This window comes from Sander vitreus, chromosome 20 (assembly GCF_031162955.1).
Source record: "Sander vitreus isolate 19-12246 chromosome 20, sanVit1, whole genome shotgun sequence".
NCBI classification, from domain to species: Eukaryota; Metazoa; Chordata; class Actinopteri; order Perciformes; family Percidae; genus Sander; species Sander vitreus.
Window position 1 is genome coordinate 2,426,791 of NC_135874.1, and position 22,091 is coordinate 2,448,881.

The 22,091-nt window shown below is 41.0% G+C and overlaps 1 protein-coding gene across 7 annotated transcripts in view; it reads left to right on the top strand.

Moving 5' to 3' along the window:
• The window catches only part of LOC144535340 (nesprin-2-like), a 114,185-nt gene that overhangs the window by 47,842 nt on the left and 44,252 nt on the right, over nt 1-22,091 (top strand). For all 7 annotated transcript variants that reach the window (XM_078277757.1, XM_078277758.1, XM_078277756.1 and 4 more), the window contains 14 exons: nt 44-175; nt 505-675; nt 2,721-2,854; nt 3,023-3,227; nt 7,477-7,659; nt 8,297-8,404; nt 9,481-9,635; nt 11,016-11,163; nt 11,260-11,354; nt 13,300-13,531; nt 14,653-14,847; nt 17,628-17,753; nt 19,121-19,276; nt 21,234-21,392. In XM_078277757.1, the coding sequence (XP_078133883.1) occupies nt 44-175; nt 505-675; nt 2,721-2,854; nt 3,023-3,227; nt 7,477-7,659; nt 8,297-8,404; nt 9,481-9,635; nt 11,016-11,163; nt 11,260-11,354; nt 13,300-13,531; nt 14,653-14,847; nt 17,628-17,753; nt 19,121-19,276; nt 21,234-21,392 (2,199 nt within the window). The remainder of the gene's footprint in view (nt 1-43; nt 176-504; nt 676-2,720; nt 2,855-3,022; nt 3,228-7,476; nt 7,660-8,296; nt 8,405-9,480; nt 9,636-11,015; nt 11,164-11,259; nt 11,355-13,299; nt 13,532-14,652; nt 14,848-17,627; nt 17,754-19,120; nt 19,277-21,233; nt 21,393-22,091) is intronic.

Genomic DNA, 22,091 nt, shown 5'->3' on the forward strand with positions numbered 1-22,091 from the left:
ACAGAAAAATATGATATTTTCATCTTGTTTTATTGTGTGTCAGGGTCTTGAGGAGAAGATCAGGCAGAAGTCTGCAGCTCTTCAGGAGTTGAGAGACAAAGTTGATGGCGGCCGCTGTGGTTTCGTCTCTCAGACAGATAAATGCATCCAGGCCTGCGCAGCTCTCACACAACAGGTGAATGACGCTGTGGAAAATGTAGAGGTAAAATGTTTTATGGGCGGAAAAGGAAAGTGATGCGTTTGGTTTAGTTTTTGTTTGTGACCAATACTTCTAGTTGTTATTTTCTTCTTCTCTAACCGTTACCACCATCAACAACCTTTACTGGAACATACACAAACTGTTTTACATAGCATCAATCAAAAATAAAAAAATATGCAGAATGTATCCATACATTTGGTTTGTAAACTAGGAAAAATGTGTGAGGTCTTTTAACTGGAGTCCTTGTTGTTTGGTCTTTGTCTTTCTCCCCCTATTATTTTAACATCCTGTCTGTTCTTTACCAGCACGACTCAGTAAAACAGAGGCTGATTCAGGCACAGCAGCTGTGGGATAGTTTGGAGAAGCGACTGCATCAGATGATGCTGAAAACAGTGAGAACATCTCAGACTCTTGATTATCACAACGGTTCTCAGCTCTCCCTACAGGCACACAGAGAGCGCCATGAAAAGCTGCAGGTAGGCCTGGTGCACCTCATATACATACATATCAGAATTGGACAGGAATTTAAATACTTTAACACCAGGGCTGGGAAGATATGCTTTTGTCTCGATTCAATTCTTTCTCGACACAGTTCATGGGTGCTGATTCGCTTTGTATTGCAATTTTTCATTTATTGCGATTTAAGAGGTATTGCTATTCGATAGTATTGCGATTTTCTTTACCTTCTTTAACAAAAACAAAAGTTGAATTAAAGCTGCACGCAGCATTGAACGGGCCCTCGCCACTTGCTCCGGGGGTACTGGCAGACGTTGCTCCTTGCGGCCGTGCATTTGCACGGCACTCAGACACTGCAAATCGTCACCAATGAAAAGGGAAGTCTCTGCTGAGTTCAATGATACTTCACACAATAGTGTACAAGAAATGGGTCATTAGTTATTAAAGGGGGCGTGGCTTAAGCATTTGGGGCAGGGCAAACCGTCACCAATTAAAAAGGAACTCATAGCTCAGTTCAATGATACCTCTCACAAGAGTCTACCTTAAACGGTTCACAAGTTATGAAAGGGGCGTGGTCTGTATGCATGTGGCTAGAGTATAGGGGGTGGCTCAATATCACATGTAGACTACACATTCTAAGTTTCATGTAAATCGGAATAACTTTTGCCAAGATACAACCGTTCCTGTTTCGACAGCCACCTAAAAGTAGGTTTCGCATATAGCGATTTTGCTAATTCATTTAAGAAATGAAAACGGCGCCATCTAAAGGCTGATTGACGCCATATTTGGCACACAGCCTCACATTTGGCACATGAGGAACAACTGTGTTAAGTTTTGTGTCCATCGGAATAGCCGTTGGCAAGATACAACCGTTCCTGTTTCAACACCCACCTACAGGAAGTTGGTCCTCCATAACTTACTTATTGTTTTAGCTATCAAAATTCTTTTGAGAACTTTTTGTCATGATGGTCCTCTGAGTCTATATGCAAGTTTTTGTGCCGATCGGACTCACGCCCAAGGAGTAGTTAGACAAAGTAGGTTCCCCATATATCGATATTTTGCTGATTATTCAATAAAATTAAAACAGTGCCATCTAATGGCCGATTGCCGCCAAGATTGGCACAGATGCTAAACCGGCCATGAGGAACAACTTTGTCAAACTTCCTGTTTAGACAGGGGGCGCTATAGAGCAACCATACCACTCCCAAGCCTAAATGTGAATTCAGATGAAAGAGTTAACTATTCTGCACATGCCTGCACAATTTTGTTTTCGTGCATCCTAAAGTCCTCAAACAAATGTTCGTAAAATGAAGATTTTTGCATGAAAACCAAGATTTTGGAAATTTTGTAATTTTTTCTAAAAATAGCTCCATCGACTTCAAGATGAGACCTATGTTCCCTCAAAATTTGGTATATTAACGTATTACTTTTTTTTCGAATTAAGGTGCACGTTAGAGGGCGCTATGGAGCCCCCTGGCAAAGCCTGAGTCCAATCACTGCAGAACTTTGCAATTTTCACCAGTTCTGATGTGTGCAAATTTTTGTGAGTTTTCGTGCATTCTAACCCCCTCAAAAAAGGACTTACAAAAACAATAGGTCCTTGCACTTTCAGTGCTTGGGCCCTAATAATACACTTCTAGAGACATTTCTAAAGACTGATTGTTTTCTAAGTCAGTCAGTCTGACATTTAGTTCATTTCTAAAGAAGAACATAACATGGATTTTCTGCTTTCGCTCTGATTTGCTGGAAACGGATATGATGTAATCGCCATCGGTGGTACCGTATAAACAGAAAATATTTAGGTCAATCATTGGTAAAATAATGAATGACAAAAAGATTGATTCCAGGGAAAATAATTGATTTTAAAAATTGTTGCAAAAAAATCACGATACATACATGTACGTGAATGGATTTGTTTCCCACCCAATATTTGATATAATTTCATACATGTAGAGCATGCAAAAATACTGTGAAGTTTCTGCCTCCAATGTGCAGAAAGAGGATGATTCATTGTTTGGAAATCGTACCTGTGATGCTTGACCGGTGTTTGTTGTGTTGGAAGCAGCTTCTTCATGCGGAGACAGAAGCCTCAGCGGCAGAGTGGGACCAACTGAGTCAAACTGCCTCGTCCCTCAGAGACATCATCAGTCCTGCTGCTGTCGTCCTCCTCACGCAGCAGCTGGACAGACAGAGAGACAGGTGAGACATGCAGACAGACACACGCACGCACGCACACACACACGCACATACACACCACACACATGCACCCACACACACACACACAAGCGTGCACACACACACACACACACACACACACACACAGTGACACTCCTCAATCAATGACTGAATCGTCCTCCTGTCCTCCAGTTGGAGTGTGGTGTGTGGAGCGGTGGACCAGCAGCTCCAGAGAAGTCGGGGCGTCCTGCAGGTGTGGGAGCTCTACGACCGGCTGGCTGCGTCTCTCTCCCAGCGGCTGCAAACGATGCAGAGTGACATCAGGTCAGCGCTGAGTGCAGCGCCTGCAGACCATAACACCCTGGAGCAGCTCGCTGTCAAGATACACAATGTTCAGGTAAGGACATACACAAGCAAGACTGAAAAATAACAACAAAAAAACAGGAAGTGTAAAAGAAGTATTTCAATTAATGAAACTTAGTGATTAAAAAAAATTGTGAAACAACGCTGTGGAGTAAGGTTTGGCTACACTACAGATGCATTCTGGGATAGGAGAAAAAAACGCTTTGGGTTATTGGCATTTCTTTAAACCAATCACAATTGTCTTGGGCGGCGCTAAGCTCCGGACGCAGCGGCGGTGGCTCTGCTAAATAGTCTCAGGAGGAAACTTGTTTTGGTGGAACATTTGCACCCTGCAAAAAAAAATGCCACATACAATATTAACTTAACTGTTGACACAGTACAGTAACGTGAGCTATTTAAAATTAGCTGGATACACGGTAAAACATCCGACCAGTGTATCGCCGTGTGTACTTTGCCCACAGCAATCCCACCAATCGGTCCCAAAATGTCCCAGTTAGACAGGAAATAGAGAGGCGAAGTCCCTCACTTTCCGGTGGATCACCATGGGACCTTAACTCGGAAAAAATATGAACGGTAGTGAATGGGGAAAGACAAATTTCTTTTTTGATCCCGTTTGAATTGAGCCATGAATTACACATATGATGTTCATCAGTTTAATAGATAATTTTGCAAGTCAAGAGAGTCTCAGTTTATTGTTAAACTGTTGAAGTATAAGACTGTAAAAATACGTAATTAGAAAGACTACACACTTCAAAGTCGCATGGATGACGTCTCACTGAAGCTACCGTATCGTACCGGGGATGTAACGTTACTCAAATGAGCAGAAGATCTTGCTCGTTCTTTTGCTTATCTGCTGAAAACACTTCACTGGATAAAACACATCAGGTAAAATAACGTTACATTTGTTGTTGAACAGAGCTAAGCCAGCTAGCTAGCGAGCAAGTTCAGCATCAAGTTAGGTGACGTAAATTGTGTGAGACGAGAGATGTAGTTCATTGAGCGGTTTCACACAAAACTAAGTGTTCATATGACAAACCTATGGCTAACTGAGACTTTCTTCGGTTGAAAAATTATCTTTTCAATTGATGAACATCATATTTGTAATCCATGGCTCAATTCAAACAGGATCAAGAAATTATTTGCCTCTCCCCGTTCACTACCGTTCATATTTTTTCGAAAGATAGGTCCCATGGACCGGAAGTAGAAGGGCGTGACTTCGGCTCTCTATGCCCTAAACATATTCTTTGTAAATCTTAACAATCATTCCCCGAAAGAACCAAGCAGGCCTGTCAGCTGAAGGAGAGGGACATCGTCAGGCTTTGTCTTGGCAATGTACTGTACATCCATTGATCTAGACTGTATTTCCACTAAACAATATTTGCACATACATTTACTATAGAGATACTATACCAACTATCAATTTTTTAAATTTTTTTTTTAAATACTATTTTTATTGAGTTTTCATTTTCTTTTCATACAGAGATAGAGGACAGTACAAAACGTACAATGCAAACAGCATCAACCATGACCCTCTGGAGCCAAAAAAAACTAAATCTACTTGTACAACATTAGACAAAGCATGCTTTTGTATCAGCATGGCTCTTACCTTCTCTTTGTACACCTAAATAGTTATGTTACGTTCTGTCTTGAGGCTTCGAAGTGTGTGTCGAGAAATCCCGGAGGTTTTCCATGTAGCGCGTATCAAGGCTTTTATCGTTTTAGACAAATGATGTCATTGATGACATCCGAAGCATTGCTACCCGTCCGTACCACGTGACTTTTATTACACATCCATGATCTACATGAGAACATTCACCGCCATCTGCCCGGTTAAACCGTGGCCACTTTCCAGTTTTAGAATAGCCTACTAATATTTTATATAATAATAATAAGAATATTTTTGGCAGGGGTTTTTTTCAACATTTTTGGCACTTTTTAAAATGCTTTTTCTGACGTTTTTTTTTGGCACTTTTCTACCGTGGCACGTACAGTACCGTTTACTTTTTTAGGTACTGTAACTGAGAAGACTATATGAGACATGCAATAATACAGTCAAAGATATGTTACTTTTGTCTTACATAAAAGCATGTCAATAAACTTAACGTCTGGCCCTTGATGTGATTCTCATTTTCCAGTGTGACCCTCAGTGAAGTTGAGTTTGACACTCCTGGTATAAATGGATTAGGTGGAAATTTATATTTTCTTCACTACTATTTCTAAGTCTTTACTGGTGCAAAATACAGTCAAAAACAGTCTCTGATACAGTGTATCACAGATCATCTCTAATATATCTGCCACTCTGTGACCAACAGGTGGTATGGTGAGCAAGTGAAGCCTTGAGAAATTAACCCTTTTGCAAACCAATTTGCTGGAAAGCTTCAAAGCTTCATGAGGCTTCATCTCACCATCAATACACCTAAACACTAAAATCTTGTATAGAGCGTGTTTGTATCAGCACAGCTTCCCGCTCCCTAAGCAGCAAAAGCCCACTGCCTTTATAGGGCTCTACTACAATAATCAGCCCTGAACCCCGCCACTATCTTCCAGTGGTGAGTCTATCAAACATTTCTAACATTACCAAAGTCTGGATAAAGCTAGACACAGTTTGCACTCATTTTACACAAATAAAGAAAACCTTGTGTTATATCAGTTGCCCTTCAAATGCATAAAACAAATACATAAAAATAGCCTACGTACAGAAACCTCCCATGACTTGGTTCTGTCCGACGATCATCATCACAAATACACCATGCTGCCAGGCGGCTCCTCCCCAAACATTTTTGCATTGTGAACCAAACAAAGGAGGAAAGAAAAGGTGAGTATAAAGAAACAAACAATTAACCGTTTAAACCTGCAACTTAATAAATCAAACTGAAACTAAATGGTGGTTGTGTGTGAAATGAATACCATATACAATAACTAAAGCAATGTGTAAAATAAATATGGAAGAATGTACATAAGCACCAAGGGACAAGTAGTGAGTGCATCAGCCACTTTGTCACACATTTGTTTTTGTTTGTTTTTTCAAATTGCACTTGTACATTTGCACAGTGCAAAGTTAATATGAAAGCATTTAACTAACAAAATGTGTGATGGGATTGAATTCCATTTGTGAATCAGAATCAGAGAAGAGTTTAATGCCACAGTAAGTTACACTTACGTGGAATTTGTCATGGTATTTGGTGCATACATAAACAAATATACATATTGAACATTAATAAGAATAAACAATAAATACAGAAACAGATGGAATCAGAAGCAGAAAAGGTTTTATTGCCACAATAAGTACACTTATGTGGAATTTGCCTTGGTGAAAGGTGCAAACATAAACACAGGGTTTTTCCTGCGTAGAGAAACTTTTGGTGCCCCTTTTTTTAGGCAGCCCCAAAGGGGAATCACCAGCACCAAAATGGTAAGAACTCATAAAAATAGTAATTCAAATCCTCTTTAAATGTGTTTTAGAGTAATTCATCAAGCAACCGTTGAACAAGCAGAACAAAAACTTGAATAGGAGAATCTGGCTGTACCAGACTCTTTATCATTTTTTAACCAGTTTTGTTAACTGGGTTTTTATTAACTCAAGCATAATATACATTTTGTTTTTGTCAGATATAACAGGTAAATGCATATATTTCAGTCAAATAAAGTAACACAGCCTTTACTGTATGCAGACCGGTCTCTAGTCCCCCATATATATATATATATATATATATATATATATATATATATATATATATATATATATATATATATATATATATATAAAGATATAGATATAACAGGTAAATGCATATATTTCAGTCAAATAAAGTAACACAGCCTTTACTGTATGCGGACCGGTCTCTCTCTCTCTCTCTCTCTCTCTCTCTCTCTCTCTCTCTCTCTATATATATATATATATATATATATACACACACACACACACACACACACACAAAATAGCTGTTAAGCACAAGTTAAAGGAGGCGGAATGGGTTGAGTGCAGAGTGTAAACAATATATAGTAGGGGCAGATGTATAGTCTGTTTAGTCTGTAAGCAGTTTTGGACTGCAGCCTCCTGCCAGAGGGGAGGGGTTCAAACAGTTTGTAACCGGGGCGAGAGGGATCGGCTACAATCTATCTTGACTCATTCATTCACAATAAATAAATAAGTCCAGCCCTCCAGTTGCAAAACAACCTCACTAGTCACTTGACTAACTCTACATGCTATGGAAGCTCTCCAGTCCTCTTATTTATTCACCTAAATCTGTATCCCTGTTTGTCCCTGTCCACCTGTGCTCCAGAGTGTCCTGGAGAGAACGGGCGCTCTGCAGTCTGACCTGCAGGCTGTGCTGGAGGCCTCCAAGGATGTCAGTGGCCACCTGGAACCTTCAGCTGCCAGTCTGGTCCAATCAAAGAGCCGGCTGCTGTCCCGTGGTGTTCAGCAGCTCAGCCAGACAGTGACCGGGAAGCTGGGTCAGCTGCAGGTAAGACTTAATTAATGAATAAGTCTGTCTATGGGATGTCCAGGGTGAGCCAAGAACAAGGGCACAGGTTTAGTTTCAACATTGGGGGAGGGGGGGTCTGGGGTTCCTCCCCAATAAAATGTAGAGCAACAAACACTTCATTTCCTACATTCTGGTGAATTTGTATGCAACAATGTATTGTGCAAATGTCTATTTATGTGAACTGAAATATTATTCTGTATTGTTCAAAACTTTCTGCATATTCAAAACATCACACGTGTGTCAGGATGCTTTTTTTTTTTTAGGAATCATGAACATCTCAACAACAAATCTGTTAAAGCCAGAAGCTCCACCATTTAAATCTACATAAAAGACATGAAATCACAAGAAAACATACATTTATTTGTTACGCTCCTGTTGTGTTCTTTATCCCCCCAATGTAGCACAAGGTAGACAACAGTTCTTGTTTTCCATACATGTTTTGAGCCCCCTGAATGGTTATTTCACCTCTTTTTTGGGAGTGGGTTGTCTTTCATATATTTTGAGGGGGACAAATCTACCTCTAAATATTGGAGGGGACGTATCCCCTGCATCTATGCCTATGGCTATAAATTTAAGACACGGATGGGTGTGTGTCCTTTGTCATGTCTGCATGTAGGAGGAGCTCCAGCGTCTGCAGGAGTTTGAAAGCGTCCTGGAGTCACTGGAGGGAAACCTGGAGCTTTGGCAGGCGCGTCTGCACGCTGTGAATCAGACAGCAGACCAGGTGAGACAGCATGATAAGATAGACTTTAATTCCACACTGGGGAAATTCCTGTGCTACAGCAGCTCAAAAGAAAAAAAATGTATACACATCAGAATAACACAAATACACATTAAGTAGACATAGGAGAAAAAATATAAAGTATAAGAAATAGGTTATAATAATAAAACAAACTTATTTACACAATAAACACCCTTATATAAACACAGATAAGTAAGGTGCGGAATGGAGTTTATGAATGACTGTAGTGCTGCTGCATCCTCTCTGTTGTAATCCACCAAACAAGTACTTTTACTTTGAATTAAAGATGTCTGGAATTGTTAAATTTAAAACAAGCAGATAAAATGAGTTGGCAGAAAGATTGAGATATTTTATTTTTCAAACTATTTTTAGTACAAACCAACTTTTTAGACATTTTTTGATGATTCCAGTATCAAATTCTTGTGTCATTTCTGGAAAAAAATTGTTTCGAGGCCTTGAGTCCGTATTGTAGCTATACTGGAGCTTTTGATGGTATCACAAGATCTTCAGCAGATGGAGTTTGCTCCGTTTTCATGTAATTGTAGATGTTAAATTTTCCTTTTTAATTGTGAGTACTTTTGTGAGTACATATACTTTTCGTATATGTTGGTGTAAAGACTGCAATTTCAATCTCAAATTTCTTAATAAGTTTAAAGGTTGAAATGACAAATTTGTTTTAGGAAAAAAATATATTAAGTACTCACCGACATACTTAAAGATGTGTTAAATGGAGATTATTTATTTTAGTTTATTTGTTTCACAGAACATAAAATACAAATTACTTTGAAGAAATACAAAATTACATGTGAGGTTGTGGTAGAAACTTGTAACATCTTATATAAAAACCACAACCAAAGGACATACAGAATGAATGTTAAATTTGGTATATGAAAGGGGATCTCACCAGAAAAATGTCAAGAAGTGAAAAAAAAAAGTCTGAGACTAAATGGTGACAGAAGAACACAGACCATGTGTAGCATGTAGTGTTCCTCAGCTGTGATGCCATGCGTGCAGTCGTCCAGTCTCTTGTGATCTGATGCCACCATACATGTTTCCAGTCTGGCCTCCTGGAGCTGAGCGGCCTGACTGCTGACCTGGATGTGCTGAATGAGCAGAGCTGCAGCCTGACGCTGGGCAACGCTGCAGCACGCCGCCTGCAACGCCTCAACCACAGCTGGGCCGACGTCGCCGCCAGAGCCGAGGAGGCCTGCAGGTCAGATCCCATGAATATGCCAAACTGTGGACTAAAGAATGAATATAGCTGCATGATGTTTTTCAGTGTTTTCCCTAGGGTTGAAGGGAATTTTTTTGACTTAGTGTGCATATTTGGTGGTGGTGATTGTACACTACCTGCATAGTTTAAAAATAAGGATCAGTGACAATGGTGTCATTGTCCCGCTGGAAGGTGAACCTCTGTCCTTGCCTCAAATCACACACAGAGTGGTACAGGTTTTGCTCAAGAATATCCCTGTATTTGGCACCATCTTTCCATCAACTCTGACCAGTTTCCCAGTCCCGGCTGCTGAAAAACATCACCACAGCATGATGCTGCCACCACCATGTTTCACTGTGGGGATGGTGTTCTTTGGGTGATGTGATGGGTTTGCGCCAGACATAGCGTTTTCTTTGATGGCCGAAAAGTTACATTTTAGTCTCATCAGACCAGCGCACCTTCCGCCATACATTTTTGGGAGTCTCCCACATGCCTTTTCGCAAACTCAAAACGTGCCATTTTGTTTTTTGCTGAAAGTAATGGCTTTCTTCTGGCCACTCTGCCATAAAGCCAAGAGTGTACGGCTTATTTTCGTCCTATGTACAGATACTCCAGTCTCTGCTGTGGAAATCTGCAGCCCCTCCAGGGTTACCTTAGGTCTCTGTGCTGCCTCTCTGATTAATGCCCTCCTTGCCCGGTCCGTGAGTTTTGGTGGGTGGCCGTCTCTTTGCAGGTTTGCTGTTGTGCCATGTTCTTTCCATTTGGTTATGACAGATTTGATGGTGCTCCTGGTGATCATCAAAGATTTGGATATTTTTTTATAACCTAAACCTGACTTGTACTTCTCAACAACATTGTCCGTTACTTGTTTGGAGAGTTCCTTGGTCTTCATGGCAGTGTTTGGTTAGTGGTGCCTTTTGCTTAGGTGTTGCAGCATCTGGGGCCTTTCAAAAAAGGTGTGTATATGTAATGACAGATCATTGTGACACTTAGATTGCACACAGGTGGACATCATTTCACTAATTATGTGACTTCTGAAGGTAATTGGTTGCACCAGAGCTTTTTATGGGCTTCGTAACAAAGGGGGTGAATACATACGCACATGCCAATTTTCAGTTTTTTATTTCTTAAAAATAGTTTTATGTATATATTTTTCTCATTTCACTTCACCAACTTAGACTATTGTGTTCTGATCCATCACATAAAATTCAGATAAAAAAAAACATTGAACTAAAGGCTGTAATGTAACAAAATAGGTAAAAAGCCAAGGGGGGTGAATACTTTTGCAAGGCACTGTACATGAAATAAAATGTACTACTATGTACAGTAGCTTTCAGGTTCAGCTTTTCAGAAGTGTTGTTTTTGTTGTTGGGTGTGTAGCGAGCTGCAGACGGCAGCACTGAGGCGGAAGAGCTTTGAGCAGAAGTGTGAGAGCTGGATGTCTTTCCTGCAGAAGATGGAGGACAGCCTGACTGTGGATGTAGCCGGCTCCTACATCGGCCTCAGACAGCAACTCTGCACACACAAGGTATCACACATGACTAACGCACTCACTCACAAGTCTTCACACAAACACTACAGACACACAGAGATGTAATCTGCTGCTCTCTCCTGGTGTTTTCAGCGGTTTCAGGCAGAGCTGTCCACTGGTCACCAGATCCTTCATTCAGTGGTCACTGAAGCTCTTCATCTGCTGCAGAAAGGAGAGGTGGAGGATAGGTGAGAAGATCCAACTGAAAAGTGACTTTCTGGGATAGGAGAAAAACGTGCTCTGGCTTATTGCCATTTCTTTAAAGGGGTGATAGAATGATTATATAGGGCATTTCACACTGTTCCTTAAGGTCTCCTAATAGGGTATGTAACATTGGTTGGCCTGAAAATGGCCAGAGTGCTATTCTATGGGCCCTAACGCTACCCTGTGGAATGGCCGATTTTGGAACGAGATCTTTTCTTCCAAATATGGCATGCTCATGAATATTTAGATGAGCTGCGCGCTGATTGGTTGAGCAAAGCACATACACACACACAGTGGAGACGAGACAGCAGGTCTCATATTTCAGACACTGCAATGTTATACATTGTTCATTACTAAATTCACTTCTGAGACTTTTTTATGCAAGAAATCAACTATGTAAAGCTCAAATATGGGCCGTTTTACAAAAATTGATGGCTAATTGCAAATTTGGTAAGATGGTGTCGGACTTCAGGAGCTCCACACAGCCTGACGAGAGAGGGCAGCCCGCGGCGCTCCATACCCAGGGCAAAGTCACCATTTATGGGTTACTGGACTACCAAATGCCGGCAGCCTGTGGCCGGCAGGCCGCAGAGCCCGCGGATGGCTAATTTGTAATTAGCCATCAATTTTTGTAAAACGGCCCATATTGGAGCTTTACATAGTTGATTTCTCGCATAAAAAAGTCTCAGAAGTGAATTTAATAATGAAATAGCAGACAAACAATCTATAACATTTCTGAGATCTGCGCGACCTATTCAGAAGACTAAGCTGATCTCAGGTCAGTGGTGTATGTACATTTTGGGGCGTGACAAAGGTAGAGACTAGAGCCAAATAAGGTACAGCCACAGAGTTGACGTCAACTATGAGCTTTGTTGTTTGTTGAGTCGCCCGTTTTCAGCAGCAGTTTCAAATTGTGAGATTTGCATAGGAAAAGGGATGTCAATGGGACTTTGAGGTACTATGTATGCCTATTATACCCACCGAACTGTCGTAATTCAACTATGACGAGGTAAACTCGGTTATGCATTCTATCACCCCTTTAACGACTCAGCTGCTAGAAGCCACATGTCCACATTCTCGTCTGAAGCTCCATTATTGCGGCCTGTTGAAAGTTCCATATAAACAATGTTGAGAAAAAAAAACCCAAGTGTGTGGGGGGCTTCCAGCACACTCCAACCATTTTCTGTGCGGCTGTCCCCAATATGAATGACATCAAGTCGGAGGAAACACTCATTACTCCCAGAACATGTAAAGAATTGTTACCAGGGGCGCCGGGGTGGCTCATCTGGTTGAGCGTGCACCCTGCCCCATTTGCAGCGGCTTAGTCCTCGTTACAGCGGCCATTGGTTCAATTCTAAACCATTGGCCCATTTCTGCATGTCACTCCCCCTTTCATGTCTTCAGCTGTCCTCTCTAATAAAGGCCTAAAATGCCCCCCAAAAATGATAAAAGGAAGGAAAAAGGAAGGTGTGTTTGCCTCACTCTCTTTATTTTACTAAAAGTCACTTTCCAGTTGTGTACAGAGGTTCAGGAGGTTGAATTCCGACCTGCGGCCCTCTGCTGCATGTTATTCCCCCTCTCTCTCCCATTTCATGTCTAAGCTGTCCTATCAAATAAATATATATATATATATATATATATATATATATATATATATATATATATATATATATATATATATATATATATATATATATATATATATATATGTGTATACATATGTGTGTATGCCAAAAAAGTCATCTTAAGCCCGAAGTTAAAAGCGTGCCCAAGATCTTCAGCAAACATAAAGTGGCATCACCAATAACTTTCATTAGATACAGCTTGCGAGAGGTCAGACAAGTCCTATGAACAAAATGGTACTGGATTGGTGTCAATATAATATAAACCCACACAATGCTTCCTTACTGTTACTGTTAATGTGCCCAGGAGTGACTTCCTCCTGAAGCTGGCCCAGCTCAGGGAGCACTGGCAGGGGGCGGTGCAGCGGGTGGACCAGCGGTGCTCCCTCGTGGAGGGGCTGGTGAAACACTGGCATCTGTACGGGCGCAGCCTGAGGAAGCTGCAGAGGTTCCTGTCCGAGACAAAGACCCTCCTCCCCCCAGCCGGACCGGCTCGCTGCAGCCTGCAGCAGCTGCCACGCTCCCTCCAGGACCTCCAGGTGAGACAGACAGCCGCAGGGCTGGAATATCAGGGAATCAGTTATTACAGACACGGAAACTATGGGAATTTTCTACATTTTGTGAGGAAGTTAGTGGCAGGGTTTCCGCGGGGTATTAAAAAGTCTAAAATTTGCTTAAGTATTGTGTTCTAGGATTTAAATCATTTTAAACAGGTCTTAATTTTCCTACCTCCATGCAACTGACCACTATTGCTCTTTTTTTTTTTTATTCCGTGGTGTTGTAGTTCTTTCTATCGCTAGTCTAAATATAATTTTGCTGTACTACGACTACTAATTACTATTTCTAACATTATTCTATCAACACAGACATTTACATCGATAGTCTGGTGTTATAATTTATTTGCCTCGGGTGTACTGTGGAGTGGGTAAGACTGTTTTTAGTGGCAGGCTAGCAGATACTGTTGACTTGCGCTAGCCTAGCACCAGCGAACTCTGCAACTGGAAGGACTGGATGAAAAGTGTTGAACGGTCTCCACTGATAAATAACACACTGGCTAACTTGGAAATGAGGTCCTATGTCCAAAATTCTGAACCACCCCTTTAAGTTTTTACTAATGTAAACTACAAGAACCTCAAACTTGTACTTACAGTAAGTACAGTGCTTGACTAAAGGCTACCTTTTACCTCTGGCCCTAATTTTTTAGAAAGTACTCTGTGCACTTGTCAGGCTTTCCAGAAACAACCAAACAGTTTTATGGTACATTTCCAGGACTGTCAAAGACTCCTGCAGAGAGTTGATGGTCTATAGAACAGTTGTTTATTCAGACAGAAAAAAACAGCTGTCTGAGGGCTGATTTTGAGATTTAGGAAGAGGAAACAATTGATGCTGATTACATTTAAAAACAAATGAGGAAGAGCGTTTCCATTCTGATGCTTTGATTACCATGAAAAGAAGAGATGGGATTTAATTTGATTTTGAGTGAAGATACAATAAACAGCTTCTCACTAAAAGGCACCAGTAAGCCCTTCGCTGTAAAGACCACAGAACAGCTCATTGGCTAACCTTCTCTCTTGGTTTCTCTCTGTCTCCTCCCTTTTCCTTTAAAACAAAAAAAAAAGAATCATCTTTAACCTTCTCTATCCTCCATCTTGCTCCTCAGCACACAGAGCTTTTGTTCCAGAGGTATCAGTGCAGTTTCATCCACACTCTGGAAGTCGGCCGGCAGCTCTTCTCCATGGGGGACGAGGAGACCCAGGCTCGGCTGCAGACGGATCTGGGATCCCTGCAGGAGGAGTGGGACAACATCCACAGCTTGCTGGGCCGGAGAATGGAACTCACCGAGGCGATCGTCAAGGTAATCTGTCGCTCCGTGTCAAGTTGTTACTGTGGTTTAGTAGGAGATAAAGTGATGCTGTCAGGAACATCTTGTTGGTGTATTTCACTGCACAGTTTTGATCTCAGTCGGCCAATTCTCTGAAATGTGTGACTTTGGTGACTCCGAACTAACCCTTTAAAACACCAAAGTCGGCTTAAAGATGTAATGTTTTTCTTGAAACTTGAGTAAATTAAGTACAATATGAGAGTAAACACTGACAAGTTTTTTCATATATGGCAGCTGTTTCTATCATATTTCGCAGACTTGTATGTATGCATATGATTCCAACTAAGTGGGGTGCCTTTTTTTGTTTATATTTTGTATTTTTATTTCTTTGCCTTTTGTGTATAATTTGTTGTGCTCTGTCACTTTGTTGTTTGTGTCTTTTTCCTGTTTAAAATCTAAACTTTACAAAATATCTATTTTCAAAACTTGATTCTGTTTTTAATAAAATGTTTCCAAAAAACAAAACAAAAACCCACCAAAGTCACACAGTACCACAAACAAAGTAACTGATAGAGGCAGCGGTAGAGCAGCAACTCCCGTGTTCTGTGAAGTAAACTGTAAACTGTTTTTGTCAAAGGAGTCTGGTGACTTTGAAGAGAGCAGAGATAACAGCTTCAGTTCCCCGTTGTTTTACAGTACTGTAGTGCACCCACTAAATGTAGGCAAACCCATGTTAAACATGTTGCAGGAAAGGCTCATTACAGCTTAAAAAGAGGGAACAGGAACCAAGTACAGTACAGCCACCTTTTCAGTGTCCTCCTGCCCTCAATCAGCTGCAGGTAGCTACAATACAGTAGAGTCTGATTGTAAGAGTTGAGTTTTTGTTTATTCAACAAGGACAAACACCTGTCTTGTCTCTGTGGAAACGTCTCAATCCTTCATTTGTTCCCTGTAGCCTCTGACGGCTTCTGTTTGCCTGAGAGCAGCCAAGTTAATCCAATCTGCTCTAATTAATGGTTATTAAAGACAGTGGACATGTTTAGGAAGTCCGCGATAAAGGAGTGTAATAGCTCTCTGCTCATTCTCTCTCTTTTTTTAAACTTTCTTTTTATTGTTTTTTCAGGTTTAAACAAGAACAGTAAAGAAAGAAAAGAGGGTAATAGAAAAAAAATAGACATGGGCCATACTACAGTGCAGGCAAAACACACTGGAAAAAAAACAGGGATTTACAATTAGAGTGGGTTACATTCCTCACAAAACAGACCATTTTCTCGAGACCTTAATATAGTGGTCAAATTGTAACCTTAAGGAAAAGGTCAGTCTATAATACAGTTTATTAGGCTGTCCTGTCAATCCAATCATCCTTAGATGCCGGATTTATCCACAGCCACTTCCGTGTGATGGCTTTCTTGCTTGCAACAAGAAGGATTTATAGAGGGTTTTCATGGCGCGTCATCAGACCCGAAGTCGCCATGTTGGAGGTACTCCGCATCACAACAAAGCACAGGCACTGAAGTAGATCCCGAACAGCGTTAAGGAAAATGGTTAATTATTGCTGTGTTTTAGGTTGTACCAATAAGTCAGACCGAGAAAAACATTTGGAATATTATCGACTTCCAAAAGTTATTAAAAACCAGGGAGAGGAATGTCAGAAGTTATCAGAGGAAAGGAGGTGCTTGTGGTTGGCAAAGCTCAACTAGGATCTACGAGGGAAAACTCTGTCTCGTTCGGTCTTTGAATTGAAAAAAAAAAACTATTGAGAGTCACTTGGCTACACTTTGAGTATCACAATGATATCATACAGTTAAGGTTAGGTTGATTAAAGATGTTATTGCATTACTTACTTTGGCATTCACAACACAACGGTCGTTAATGACTTGGTACTGCGCATATCCCTCACCCATCCACACACCATCTGGTTATAAGCCTCCAAACTTTTGTAGGATTTAAGGTCTAACGCTGTATGGGCTCGGCGAGAAAACCATGTAGTTGATTATATCGGGATATGCAACTGAAGGAAGAATCACCGGGTCGCCATGGATCCAAGAAGAGAGAGCCAACTTGTAGGGATCTGCACCGCCAGTAAACTGTAATTTCTCAAAATATCGTGCCTTTTTTTGTGGTCCAAGTCCTTCCATGCCTTTGCATCTTGGACGCGTTTTGATGAGCTTTTCTGTTGTTTAGACATTAAGTATTAAAGTATCCAAAGTGCACAATACTCCATTACTCCATTCAGTTGTTTACACCGAGTGCCTCCAATATGGCCATGCATCCAGGTTACCACCCAGAACGTGACGTCGGTGAAAACCCTCTATAGCAGTGTTTCTCAAACTTTTTTCAATATTGTACCCCCTTTGAATTGCTTTTTTAAGCCAAGTACCCCCTGAACAGTGGAAAAAATAATTTTTGGTAGAAAAATAAGTCAATATAAAGAGGTAGAATACAGCGCCAGCAGTGATAGGTTCACTCAACAACAACCTTTCTTTTTTTTAAACAAAAACATTTAAATGCTACATTTCAAATGTTTAGAATCCATCACTTTAAATTAGCATTTTTTTCATGTACCCCCTGCAGTACTCCAAAGTACCCCTAGGGGTACATGTACCCCCATTTGAGAAACACTGCTCTATAGGTATATAGGTACTTATCATGGGACATGAGATTATCTGGTAATTTGCCCAGGTATATATGTAAAAAAGGAGCAATCCACTTTTAGTCCAAATAGCTCTCTGCTCATTCTCTAAGCCAATCAGCTGTTTAAGAACCCAGTGCATTGATATGGATGATCAATGTTTTTTTAAATTATGTCTCAGAACTGGGAGCGCTGCGAGGCCGGGCTAGCAGGCAGCATGCTGCAGCTGAAGGAACTGAAGAACAGACTGAACCAGTCGATGCCAGAGTTTGACGATGATCTGCAGAGTGCCGAGAAATACAACAAGGTACATCTGCATTGGGGATTTTTAAGTTCCTCTGACCACAGTTCCTGTAACACTTTCAGCTCCTACTTCAGGGCAGGGTCTTTCTCTTTTCCCTTTTCCACCCTTAGTGACCTAGCAACATCTGAAACACAAACAGTACATATTCTTCACTGTCTGTTGCAATTCGCCTACGTATGCTAACTCATAAGGCAAACATCAGGCATTCAACCAGCTAATTGTTAATGCTGTTAAACCTGTACATCTGCAAACAGCTGGTCACCCAAATTACAATGTCCCATAATGCTGAAGTATATTTTGAATGGTTCCGTCCACTGGCAGAGTTTTATTTCTACAGAACATACAGTGGAGAGACAGAGCCACTCTGCCGGCAGCAGTAATCTCATTGGCTGGGTAAACCTCAGTGGGTGGAGCCAAAGGCTGATTTTCCAGCTGAGTAACTTGGGACAGAATATGTCACCGATAATACATTTTTTATATATATTTTGACCAGGACTCCCTCCCTCCGTCTGTTTTTGGCTTTGCTCATTCAGAGAAACCTCAAATAGTAGCAGTTTTAGGTGTATCAATGTCAGACAAGTTTTGAATTTAGGAGGAATTTCCAATGGCTGCACTGGTGGAGAGATGTATCCACTGTTTGAAGCAGTCTCAAACATGGTTAAGAACATTTTCAAAGAATGGAATCATTTGAAACCCATTTCAACCCAGACCCCCTGAATAAACACATTTCACGGAATATGGAAGTACTCCTTTAAGGATTCAGGTTTATACTTTGCTGTGCATTGTACTGGGATTATTTTCACAACAGATCATTCTTTCTGAACTGACCACAATGTCAAGACAAAAAGACAAGAGTCTTATCTATGGAATCATATATGACAGGCTCACATTCATGTAACTTTTCATAGCAGTTAGCAGCCCTAAACGCCCCTTTTCAAAATATATAAACTACAGGTACAGAGATACAGACAGTGTAAGGACATCAGCAGACAGTGGAATAACTACAAACAGACTTGGTGCTTTCAGGCAGTTTGAGTTTGACTGGAAACAATCACTTAAAGTCCCAAGAAAGCAAAGAAAGCCAAGTTTAAAACAGGTTTGACTCAACTCATCCTCCGAGACCCATCCCAGCCTTTATCCTCCTCCCCCACCCTCAATCCCCTCCCCCTCCACACTCACCCCTCCCCCCTGGCCCGGCCTGCAGTCTGTGGCCCTTAATCCTCTCTCTGGGCAGGGAGAAAGAGAGACAGAGAGAGAAAGGGGCCTGGCAGAGAGAAACATTAGGGGTGTAGCTGTGAGACAGCGAGCTGTGAGTGGACAGGGGGGTCGTTGACGGTTTGTTGTGGTGGTCGGTGTGTTATGGTATGCAGGAGAACGAGGACTCCCTGGATGACTGGGCTGAGAGCCTGACGGAGCTGAGCACCATGAAGACGGATCTGTCCCAGTACATCATTGCTGACGACGTCCTGCTATTGCAGGAGCAGGCGGAGCACCTGCACTGTCAGTGGGAGGAACTCTGCCTCAAGGTTAGTCTGCTGGCTGTCATACACTAAACCAGACGGGACTCAAGTCTGGATCAAACATTTACCTGTTAAAATAAGCTGCTTCTGCTCTTTATCTGCTTTTTATTTGACCCTATTCCATTTGTGAAAGTACTTTACTTTGTAGTTCTGTGTAGGTAATGTTTTTAGTATGGCAAAAACATGACTGAAAATGTTTTTTAAAACTTGTATTCAAGTTTTGTTTTATCTGGCTTGAACTTAAATGACCCTGGGAAGTCATTTCAAGATATTGCTGGTGCAGAGATTCATATAAAGTGCACAGTAAGAGCGCATGACACTGTCAACCAACTTTTTCTTACTTTTAGACCAATTTTTAACGCCTTAACATGTGGTGCCCTTTAATATCTTTAAGGTTGTAAAAATCATCTTGTTACACAATATCTGAGAGAATCATGTATATATTATTTCTTCAGCTCATCATTAAAGCTGTATGATATTTACAATGACTGAACTGAATAGTTCAGTAATAGAATTACCCAAGACTTTTGTTTCAATGGCTGCTCCATTCAGTCAAATTGAAAAAGTCTGGTTGTGCTGCTCGTGCATAATTTCATACACATTTTCCCAAATTCAGCCTGGCATATTTGGTATCTCTGGAAAACTTTGGGGTCGCCACTCAAGTTTCAAATAAAATCCTTGGAACAATGTTGGGTGTATGTAATGTACAATGCACAGCATGAGTTGGTATTGACTTGGAAAAGCTTGTATTTTAAGTGATGTATGTAATTTGGCTCACATCAAATGAAATGAAATCACCAAGAAAAGTATCACTGGTGCAAACTGTGGCGTCCTACAGAGAGAGTTCATATAAAGTCCATGACCATTAAACCTTTTAGCTCCTTCGGGACCCTTTTTTAAAAATGATCTTACTTGTTTTCTATGGGACTATATTTAAAATCCAAGCTAGCCCATCCAAGAAGTGCTAGATAACACAACTCAGGTCAAATAGTCACTTACTTTGTGTGTGTGTGTGTGTGTGTGTGTGTGTGTGTGTGTGTGTGTGTGTCAGGTGAGACCATTTAGCTCCTCAAACTGCTCCAGGACGAAGAGGCCGAGGGAGGGGAAAAGGCTTTATGCAGAAACTTAATTTTTTTAATGTTTGATTTGAAAAGGAGTAATGTGACAGTTCTCAAATCTGCAGTGTTTATGCACAGACTGCTTTTTAACCACAGAGTTCACTATTTCTTTTGTTTCCGGTCATCATTATTAAAAGCCTAAGCCCTGAGGAGTTAAGTTAGTAAATCTTATGGCGACTGAAGTGACCAACATGTCTGGGTTGGGGGAAGTGAGGGGCATAGCGGGGATGGGGGAACAGATGGTGACAGGGGAGAAATGTTGTAATGAGCTGAGAGGCTTCAGGAAGAAGAGCTTTTGTATTGAAATTAGTTTGGGGGGAGGGGAAGTAGTGGTGGTGATCATACTGACTTTTACTTTTTACTGTCTGTGTGTTTGTTTCACTGAGTCTTTGTTTGTGTATTTGCACTTGTAGCTTTGTGTGACTGTGTGCTGATCTACACGGGGTGGAAAAGTTTACCCAAGATATTATAGTTTTCAATTAGGACTGGGCGATATGGAGAAAATCAATTATCACAATATTTTTGACCAAATACATGGATGTCGATATTGCGGCGATATTGTAGGGTTGACTGTTGGTGCTTTCACAATGACAGTTTTGATAAATGATCATCAATAATGTGGACATAATGATTAGGTGGGTAAAGGCAAATAATAAAACAGCTAGTAGGTCTGGTAAGTTCAGAAAATCACATCACTTTACTGTAATGCAGCCTTTGAAACCGCAAAAGACAACACTTTAAAATAAGATTACAGGGTATATCTGTATTGGTGATAGTAAGACGTAGATTAGGCATATGACGTAGCATGTAAAAGTAATAAAGTTTATTTCATTTCTTTGTGTCAGGTGTCTCTGCGTAAACAGGAGATCGCAGATCGTCTGAATGCGTGGATCATCTTCAATGAGAAGAACAAGGAGCTGTGCGAGTGGCTGACGCAGATGGAGAACAAGGTCGCGCACAACTCGGACCTCAACATCGAGGAGATGGTGGAGAAACTCAAGAAGGTAGGAGGCCGCAGCAAAGAAGACACTTCTGTCCCGATAAACAGTAGATACCTAACCACTAGTTACAATGGCCTGGGGATTGGACTTATGTCTTGCATTGCCAGACCTCCTCCACAGCGCTGCACAGGAGGGTCTGGCTAGTCCACACAGCATTCCGGGATGGGAGAAAAACATGCTCTAAATTTATTGATGTCTTTAAACCAATCACAATCGTCTATTTTGCTGCATCACCTCTGCATTCTGAGCTGCTGTGTGTCAGGACATGTCGGGCCGGGTGGTGGAGGGACGCTCTGGGCTTTTCAAAAAGTTGTGAATTCCCTCCTGATTGTTAAAGGGACGACAGCTGTTGGAGCCCCCAGCAGGGCCACGCGGGTTTGTTTTGTGGCGAACTCACGGCCCCTTTCATTTGTAAGTGTCTGTGCGGGGGTGACTAGGAGGGGCAGGGAGGGGAGTAAAGGCAATTGGTTATAGAAACTACAACTACAAATGTGTGTGTGTGTGTGTGTGTGTGTATGTATGTGTGTATATATATATATATATATATATATATATATATATATATATATATATATATATATATATAATGTGTGTGTGTGCGTCAAACACAGTGTATTTTTTCATTTTTTTTTCTATTTTCTTTCTTTTGTGTTTGTTTGTGTTTCATTCCAGCAATATTATGTTGCTAATTTATATAATTTC